Here is a 10,280-nt window from a genome sequence, read left to right on the forward strand (position 1 = left end):
ACAAATGTTTTGTGCAGATATAACTACAATCCAAAGAAGTGAGAGCATGAATAGTATTGTGAAAAAGTACATCATTTATAAACACAAGTTTTTAGATTTCTTCATTCACTTCCAAAGACTCATTGATGATCATCGATATGAGGAATTAAAGCTAATTTCAGATCAAGTACAACTTTCCATATTTAATGTTTCCAATTGAGATTTTAAAACATGCTAATGAAATTTATACTATTGAGGTATACAAGTGTTTTCAACAGGAGTGGTGTTTATCTATTGATTCTAGTTTAGAAATTTGTGAGGATACATTTACAAAATATAAAGTTACTTCTCATAAAAAGAGAAACCATCGTATAGTTAGCTTTACTAGAATTAAGTGTAGTTACAGAAAATATAAATTTATTAGAATTTTGTATTCTCATATTCTGAAAATATTTATGTGGAAAAATATCATGAAGATTCCAAGTGAGTATATATTACAAAGGTGGACAAGAAAAGTAAAAATTATATATTTTAAAGTTAATTATTCAATGGCAAATAATGCTAGTTTGGATCCAAAGGTACTTCAAAACATGTGATACAAAGTATTGTGTGGGTTAAATGTTCAATTGGTTACCAAAATAGCGGAAAGGGATGACACTTATAAGGTTGTTAAAGATGCTATGTAGAGTTTGTGTAAGATGGTAGGTGATAAGTTACAAGTTAATGAATCAAATATCTAATAATTAAAAGTGAGTCAAAAATCTTAGGAATTTGATTATGGTGAAGGGAACTCTACTAGAGTGAAAGGAATTAAAACGAAGAAGAAAATGGTCTTAGGTAAAGGGTTGAAAGGTGGGTTAGAGAAGATTTTAAGGAAAAGAAAAACAGCAAGGAAAACAAACCAAGTTTCAACGATTGTAATGGTTTATACTCCATAACTTCTAATTTTTTTTATTTAGTATTCTTTGTTGTTAAATTTAAACAACTTAAATCATTCTATTTTTTTATATATAACATGGGGTGTTGATCAAATTATTTCCATTCTGGCCAGCATACAATGTGATCGGATCAATCATCAAGTTGGTATTTGTTTATTTATGTTAAACTAAGATAATTTATGTTATAAACATCTAAGACTGTATTTTATTTTCTTATTTTAGCCTATAAATTTTGTACCAATAATTGATAGCTCTGTTGATAATTTAAGTATGACTAAGACTCAATTTCTACCATTATTGGCATCACAACTTTTTCAAGTATTTATTTTTCATACAAGTTCACAATCTTTGATTAGATGACCTAGTTTAATACGGGTATTTATTTTTCATACAAGTTACACCATTTAGTCATTTAACTTATTTTTTTAATAGTTTACGGTTAAATATATACTTGATAATGTTTTACTGTTTTGTTATAGGTACATCAATCATCTCATCTTGGTTATTTTCTAACAAATTTCCTAGAATAATGGTACAAAAGATAGTTATTGGGGACCCAAAAGTGAAAATTTGTGAAGCTGTTGAGAAGACTATTCTTCTGATTGTTGTTTAAAGTTTAAGTTATCCTGTATATTCAAGTATTTATTCTTTTCCTTATTGGAGAATCTGTGTACTAGATGGGTATTGGGCATCACTTAGAGTTGCAATGTTTTTCTTCCTATGGTTGCAGTGCCCTAGTGTTTAGATGGATGTTGATAGAGTTACTTCTGGATCTAGTGATTCAATTTTTTTTCAATGTCGTCTTGCATCAACTTTTCGATGCAGAATTATTGAGGTAAGAAAATTTAAAGATGATCAAATAAGGAGTAGAACATAGATGATCGAAATAAGATTATGAATAGTTCATTTATTCTTTCAGAAATTGAAGAGTTATAAGTTCTTTCTTGGTCTTAAAAAGGTAAGACATACGTTGACTAGTAGTTGAAAAATTACTTCATCATAACTCATGTCAGCAATCTTACTCCTTATGGGGTATTATTTCATTTGCTGTTGAAACTTGGCAACCATAGTTCAAAAAATTCATGGATGCATCATGCATGAATTGATTCTGTGATCATGTAACTTTTGTGCAATATTTTTTAAGGCACTTATCTATATTATAAGAGGCTAAAGAACAATATTAAAAGGCAACATGGAAGAGCACTACTTTCAAGTAGTTCAAGTGATGGTAACTTATCATGAGACTCAGTAAGATTGAATGAGTGCTAGAGTTTGCTAAGACTTCCAGAGCTAGCATTTCATTGAGGATGATCTCTCAGTTTTCAACATTACTTTGAGGAAACCTCCTTCCGATCTCTCTCATAGAAATTAGAAATGATTGAAGATCAATTGAGCAAGTGTGGTCTTACCAATTCCAACAATGTCGTAGATGGCAATCACACTTTCGGTGCACGAAATTTCTATCAAACTTAAACACTATTGGATTCGATCTACAAGTTGTAAACACAAAACAAGTTATATCAACTGCATTCCTATCATTACAATCCAAGTACATATAACTACAACGATACCAACTCTAAATTTTCTATTCAATGAACATATTGTTGGTGTAGTCGACACCAATGGTCGAACCTAAGTTTTGATAAATGACAAGTAAATTAAAGTCAGATGTGTTGTGATCTAACCTTTCTACCCAGTGTAGAGGACTTGACTGGTCTGATACTAGGTTGAAATTCAGCTAGGTCTGGAGGACCTGATAGCTGGTGTAAAAGTCCAGATATGTCAAGAAATGACCTGATATCTGGTGGAAAGTATGGCTGGGTCCGCGGGACTAGACAGCTAATTAAAGTTCAGTTGGGTTTGTGGACTTGACAACTGGTGGGAACACCTAGTGGACCGCAAGGGAGTCAAGTGATTCTGCATGGTAAGTAAGCTAAGTCATTGGAGGAGAGTATTCCAGTGAGGGCGAGTCCCAATTAGGGACTTTAGGCGTAGTCTAGTTTAGGTCCATTTTGAAAACCTAGATTGAGACCTTGATTAGATTCTGATCCTGGACAGATAGGATCTAATTAATAAATTCTTATTTTATTGTTATGCTACCTTCGTTTTGTAGGATATACTTTATTTTTAGACTAACACATTTTGTAGGACGAAAATAGCAAAAACAGCCTCCGATGAATAATGTCTGAGACGCCTCTAAGGTGTTCTGAGATGCCTCGAATCTGGAGGTGCCCTCAAGAAGATAAGTTTACGAATAAGGCTTCATCACACGAAGGCACCCTGGAGGTGTTGGAGGCACCTCCAAGGCTCATTGAAGGTGCCTCGGAGTGCTTGGAGGCGCCCTTGCGTAGATAAAAATCATAATAAGCGGTGGTTATCTTGACTGAGATGTTCGAGATTAGTTTTCCACTTGGAGGTGCCTCGAACAAGGATGGGAGGCACCCTCAACAACCTATAAAAGGAAGGTTCACCCAAGCTTTCAAAACAATTCAATTACAACTTCTAAAAGTGAACTTCCTAGTTTCCGGCTACTTCGACGTCATCCTCTCGCTGGGTTGGGATACTACTACGCCCTGCTACTGTTGAGAAGTCGTCCGACATCGAGCTCGATTCGAGAATCTTCACGTGTTGGGTAAGGAAAGTATTTTTAATTATTTAATTACTGCATTAAGAAAAGTGTAGGTTGTTACACTTTTCCTTTTGTTATTATTATACTCGATTCCCTCTTCCGACGATTCCGAAAGAGGTTTATAGTAGATTGCCTATCGATACGGTCTGAGGGATCATGGAGTAAGAGTCGTCGAAAGCTCTGACCAAGTAACTCCTTGTGTGCTTTTGTTTTCTCGCATTTTATTTAATTCCGCTGCTTACTCAGTTTTCAAAACCCAAAAAGACAAGTTTTTTAAAACCACATGATTCAACTCTCTCTCTCTCTCCCCCCCGCGTCTTGTCATGTGTGTAATGATCCCACACATATTTCATCAATCAACTGCATAGTTATATGATTGTTGTTCCCATCATCTAGAACATCATTGTATTCAACTGCACCCTCATAACTAGTACATTTCTTCAATTTACTAATCTTCAACTTTAATTTTTTGTTATTTCTCTTCAACCCATTAATAATTGTCTTACTTCTCTCTGATAGTTCTGGTCATGTCATAAGAAGAAGCAACATCTCTTTTCCAGAATTCATATCAACTTAATCAAAACTCAATAATTAAAAACTCATAATAACACCATGTTGGTATAACAAAAACTTACTTTAAATTTTGGACATGAAAAAATTGCCTTCCTAGATTAGATTTCGTCCATAATGTCTGAAGAGTAGTTTGTAACCTACAATAACATAATATATGAGAAGTTTTACATTGCTCATCGTTCATTCGTCATCGAGTGAAATTGATGCTAATAAAGAGTTGGCTACCATGATTTTCTTTCCTTTTACTTGAATAACACCAATTTACGAAAAGGGCATAAATTCAAGTAAGCATATAAATTTTGACGAAAAAAACTAACAACAACCCTCAACATGCATCAATTCCTCAATTCCGTCAAAGAATGCCTAACTCAACATTACCTATCAAACTAGATTCATGAAGTCTCATGAACTAAAGCAGGAGTAGATCCACAACTTTCTCTTTGCCAACATTTAAGTAATTTGTTAGGTTCATTCCATGGTATTATTGTATTTATCCAGAACAAGTAATTGTTTGTTTCCACCTCTTTATGATTAACATGGTTTGTCTTCCATTCAAAAAGTTCTATTGGTGGCATAGTTTTAGAGTCAATCAAATCGATACTTGCTTTTTTGTGCATTTATTATAGATTTGTGTTTACCTCCCTATCCGTCTTATAAATTTAAGCCTGTGTAAGGAGAGCAAATGCTAAATGCATGATCAAATTTGATATTATAAGTGTCCATTAACTGATTCTTCATATGAGAGTTTGCATCATCATCTCCTTTAGAATAATCCATGGCTTGAAAACTTCTTATTAACCATAGTTCATAGTACGTGGAATCCTGATTTCTCTACAAACATGAGTTTATGTATCCTGACTATTCATAATATAGCATCTTCTAAATGATAGTTGGTAAAATTGTAATGTATCCTAAATTAAATAACTAGAGCCAAAACAAAGTTCACTTCTAGTAAATACATTGTTTCTTCCTTCATGAAATCCTACATCTTACTGATAAATTCAGATAAACAAGCATGATTCAACGAGTCCATAATTAAGGCAATGGCCAAAATTAGGATACAATAATACCTGAAAATCAACTCTAACGAGAGAGGAGCTTGGGTTGTCGAGGGTCTAGGGCAGGACGGGGCCTTGGGTAGTCAATGGTGTGCTGCTCAAAACTTCGGACGATTGTGTTCAGATGTTGCCGGAGGTCGCAGAGGGTCAAAGGTCAAGGGAGGAAGATCGCAAGAGGTCAAGGGAGGGAGATCGCAAGAGGTCAAGGGAGGGAGATCGCAGGATGCCCGGGATGTCACGGGAGGCCGCAGGAGGTCGCAGATCACAAGAGGTCGACCTCATTAGGGTTTTGCGTTACTGCGTTTTTACGTGCACGCGTTTTGCACATGAACTGGATTTTATATAAGTTATCCACGTCGTCAGATGCTAGCTAGGAGTTGACCCCAGATCTTATTGTGGCAACACCACCATGCGCTAGTCAAATGTCAGTGCCGAGGGGACTAGGGAGATCCCCTTCACGAGGGTATTTGAGGAGGTGAAAGAGACTCTAATTCTAAGATTCCTAACGCAAACAACGATGTAAGGTGACCCTTCAATGGTGTGATCAAGAAAAGAAAGATGGAGCTCCCACGAGCATAACTGAGATGGTAAATGGATGATTGTTTACCACATAAGGTATCGGGATCGAATTTCAAAACTGACAAAATATAAATTCTTGCACCTCATGTAACTCACCCCATCTATTTGCCTTCTCAATCATTATAATTTACCTTCTTCATATTAATTTTTTATTTTTCCTAATTTTTTATTTTTGTATTGATCTTGAAATAGACTGATAGATGCATTGGATACGCGTTTTACCTTTTACCATAAGAAAAGAAAATAGAAATATATCAGTAAAGGAAGAGACGAATCAAGGGTAGTGAGTCAATTTTTTCCCCTCTCGAAGGGAACACGTCATTGCAATGATTTTTCGCGGATTTTATTCACCCCTACTTAAATTTTTTCCCAACTTATTTTATTTCCTTCCTCCCCTAAGAAACAAAGCCCAAGTGATACTACACCAGCTGGCCTCAATTTTCCTTGAAAATGCGAGCAAGAATCACTTTCCCAATGACTTCAGATGCAATATTGGACAGGTAACAGAAAATAAATAGCAAGCAAAATGCTTCTTAGATTTGCAAGATACCAAATAGTACTCGGAGACCGGGGGCAACAGCCAACATCTTTGCATTTCAATTACCATAGATTTTCCAAAAATATATACACACACATTCTGTACATATTTATTTCCTCAATGGCATCAATTTGCAAGATGAACGCCTTGAACAAAATATACAGCAGTTGGCATGCTTCTCCATCTGTGATAATCCTGTGAACCTAGTAGCGGCTGCACCAAACCAGAATCTTGTATAGGCTTTTCGAATTTTAATTCTCGAATCAGACATGCCCTTGCAAGATTACTTGCCAGTTGCCAACAGATTCATTCTCCACAATTGTTTACAGGCAACAACATATAACAAAAGTGTGATTCTTGTATGCTCCTCTTGTATTACAGAATGGCAGCAAGTGAACCTCTTCCCACAAAATGCATATAATTATAACTTGTCCTGCCTATTTGACCACACAACATTCATAAATTATGCTGCAAATATTTAATAAATGTAATAAAAAAATTCAAATCATCACAAAAGGCTGATCATCAAAAGCTGGCTTACTTCCTGATCAAGTTGCTTAGGTTCTTTTTCTGATTGACTACAACAGCTGAAAAAGAGAGATCATTTTGTTTCCGTGGTGCATTCAAGTGAATTTGCTCATCACTAATTTCATCATTGAAACTTTCAGATATTGAACTGAGTATCTGGACTGCTAAGCTGCCACCTAAAAAAGAAATAGAACATTTCAGAAGGGCAAGCAAGGAAGAGAAGAAAATGTAATGCCACAGAAAATATACAAATATAGTGAAAAAGATTCAGGACAATTTCTTTTCCAACCATAGAAACCGTAGGCATTAGAGAATCTAGGATGAGATATTTTATTCACATGAAAAGTTAATCATGAAGATATTGTCTTAAAATTTTCCAGTTTTCTTCTAGCATATGGTTCAAAAAGGTATATTTCATAATTATGTGATTCAACATACAAATCCCTCCAACAGTGAGAGGTGAAATACATACATAATACAAGAGAAGCTCCAATCCATTCAGTACTTCCCCACCTCTCTCCCAGCAAAAACCATGCAAAAGCAGCACCCCACACCGGTTCCAACCCATATACTATTGCAGTTTCAGTTGCCGATATATCATTCATAGCATTCATCTGAAGAAGTTAAATCCTTTAATCAATTTGTTTCTATATCAAATTTTAAAATAAAAATCTTAATTTATAACTATAACTAAAGATAAAAAAGATGCCAACCTCAGCCCATAAGCATAAACCAGTGGAGAATACACCTGTATACAATGTGGGTATCCATGGGAATGAACTCATCTGATCCCACATATTCGACAATGTCCATGATTCTAAATTTTCCTGATGCATGTTGCCAAATATATTTTTCAGCATGAACCAGATAACTGTTGATAAAGCCACAGTGCAGACCTAGATAATGAACACCAAGTTTAGTTTGTGAATCCATGTAAATTGTAATGGTATGAAGAACCGAAAAGATATTTTAATTTATATACTCATCAGTAAGACCAACCTCATAGCCAAGGAGTGCCATAACTTTCTCTTTTCTTGTAGATCTTGTTATGTGCTCAGTCCTCAGCATATGGATCCCAAAGAAGATTGCACTTAATAAGTTCAAGATATCACCAACCTTTTGAAACAAAAGGGTCTATTAGACAGAAAACAATATCAAGCACCCATCTTGAGTATGCTACTCAGTTGTCTTATTTTAATAAATATAAATCCTACCAAGCAAATCAAAATGACTGGAAATACCATCTAGACCAATTCATCAGTAAAATGCATAAAAAAGAAAGATGATGCAGTATTAAATTTAGATTTGGAAAAAAACATGAACCCATACGCAAGGAGGTGTGCCGCCACATTCTAGCAATGCTACCCCGATGAGAGATACAATTGCCCCGAACCATATAAACGGAGGAATCCGTGCTCCAAGCATTCCATCTACAAAGGGAACAATGACCACCTGCTCATCATAAAGTACTTTTAAGAGATTCATTCTAGCTTATATTGGTCTTTCAGTTGAGAAAATTGTGTGACAAGCAACATAGCATTACTTACTGTGAAAGCAGAGATGAAAGATGCATGTCCAGCTTCAGAAGTTAGTAACCCAAGAGCTTGACTAAGGTAGCCACAGCTTACCCAAAATCCAAGTTCTGTCCCAGCAGATCTAATATGACCATCCCTCCAATCTCTGAGGATAAATGGTAGGAAGGGAATGGCTGTGATAGAAAATCGCACCATATTAAAGAATGATGGCTCCATAACTGCTTCAACTTCTTTGAGGACTGGAATATCACTGGCTGAAAAATAGTTGATTTTAAGATTCTGTTAACCATAGCCATGAATTAATATAACACTATTAGAGAACTGTGTTATATAGAACTCTGAAAGTCTCATTCAATCAAGCAACTATGACAATAGCACTCTGTTGCTTGTTTAGAACAGATATATATTATGGATCAGAGTGCACAAAAAGTTAATCTAGCAGAGATGGAAATTCTAAAAGAGATGCCAAATTATTAGAAAGTATTAAGAAAACACTAGTTAATGTAATAAAGGAAGGTGTCAGAACACGACAACTTGATGATGAATTGATGAGAATGAGGATTATAATGAAAATGTCAAGTATTATGTACGCTCAAAATCCATTCAATTAATCAGGAAGTAGGAAAAAGGTGGAATTTCTATATTGGCTTCAACCCATGAAAGCCCGAGGCCTGCATTGGTTTGAGTTTAGAATGCTGTCAGATTAAGCCGGCAATTTTTAAAGTAAACTGCCTCTAATATATTTCCCTCAGGATTATAGTTGATGTCTAGAAATTCTTATCCAGAAACCTAAGCACATTATTCACATAAAAAAAATGCATTCTCATTTATGTTGCTCCCAACAAAAAGTCTTACTACCTGGAAAATTATTACTATCAGGAGAATATCACGGATAAAACATAGCCACTACGAAATTAGGAGCACTGAGATGTGTACCATAGATGACAGTGAGGACGTTGAGCATGATGATGCTCCTGACCTTCTTGGAAGCAAAAAAAATTCTCGACCACAACCGACGCTTACTAGAGGACTTGGAGCGCAGCCTAAACCTCGGCCTCCGACTAAGAGGAGTGAATCTCTGGTCTTCGACGAAGGCAAACCTAACCGGCTCCTTCTTATCCACAGCGCTGCTCTCAAGCTCATCAGTAATAGGAAAAGAAACCTCCGCAGGACCAACCGCAGTTTGCTGACGAGAAGAAGAATCTCCATTCAGCGAGCACCTAACGACTCGGTCTCTTCTCCTAGCTTTGTAGATCGAGAAGGAACAGGTGGAGGAAACAGTTGAAGTGGTGAGATGCGAGATCATGGAGGTCTTAGAAGACCAAATCCACCTGGAGGAGGAAGCGGCGGAGTGCATCGCCGCGATCCTCCGGCGAAAGGCTTGAAGGTGTTCGCCGGGAGTCGGCGAGGGAAACAATAGCAGGTGGGAAAGAGAAGGAGATGCCTCCGCAATAAAATAAGGGTTTTTTAAAAAAAAAAATTAACACGTGAATTTGGGGGAGGGAGATACAGCCGTGTCAAGTGGACATCGAATTTTATAAATAAATATCTTGAATAATAAAGAATTGAATATTGTTACAAATAAATAAGATTTTAAAAATAAGTTTTAAGACTCCAAGGCCCTTACAATTCACGTGTTTTTATTTTTTTAACAAGGTATTTAATTTATTAAAATGCGAGTTTCATTGTTTGAAAGTTGAAATGTGCTTCCAAGTAATTTAAATTTCTCAAACAAAGTAATATAGAAGAAAGAACACGCTTTTAAGTATTTCTATTTTCTCACAAAAACATTAATAATCTGTGGATGCTCATTAATTATTTTTTATTATCTATTTGAAAAAAAAAATTCTGCTCATTTTTGCGAAATTATTTGTTTAGAATTGAATCAAATTGGACGAATATGGTCTCCGGCTGAACAATTTA

General features: G+C 35.6%; 1 protein-coding gene across 1 annotated transcript; it reads right to left on the minus strand.

Annotated features, from left to right (window-relative positions):
• Window positions 1-6,321: 6,321 nt before the first annotated feature.
• LOC122012318 lies at window positions 6,322-9,812 on the minus strand. The gene is made up of 8 exons (XM_042568810.1): window positions 9,294-9,812; window positions 8,370-8,611; window positions 8,152-8,274; window positions 7,822-7,938; window positions 7,536-7,718; window positions 7,295-7,436; window positions 6,836-6,998; window positions 6,322-6,731 (listed from the first exon to the last, which is right to left on the minus strand). The coding sequence occupies exons 1-8, from the start codon at window positions 9,712-9,714 to the stop codon at window positions 6,716-6,718; spliced, it is 1,407 nt and encodes a 468-aa protein (XP_042424744.1). The 5' UTR covers window positions 9,715-9,812; the 3' UTR covers window positions 6,322-6,715.
• Window positions 9,813-10,280: the final 468 nt, after the last annotated feature.

The sequence above is a fragment of the Zingiber officinale genome, chromosome 8A, assembly GCF_018446385.1.
Source record: "Zingiber officinale cultivar Zhangliang chromosome 8A, Zo_v1.1, whole genome shotgun sequence".
Taxonomy (NCBI): domain Eukaryota; kingdom Viridiplantae; phylum Streptophyta; class Magnoliopsida; order Zingiberales; family Zingiberaceae; genus Zingiber; species Zingiber officinale.

Coding starts and splice junctions, on each gene's coding strand:
- LOC122012318 (XM_042568810.1), bottom strand. CDS start 9,714: ATGCACTCCGCCGCTTCCTCCTCCAGGTGGATTTGGTCTTCTAAGACC. Junction 7,719..7,821: donor TGGCACTCCTTGGCTATGAG/GTTGGTCTTACT, acceptor TTCATTATCTAG/GTCTGCACTGTGGCTTTATC. Junction 7,437..7,535: donor GTTTATGCTTATGGGCTGAG/GTTGGCATCTTT, acceptor TAACTTCTTCAG/ATGAATGCTATGAATGATAT.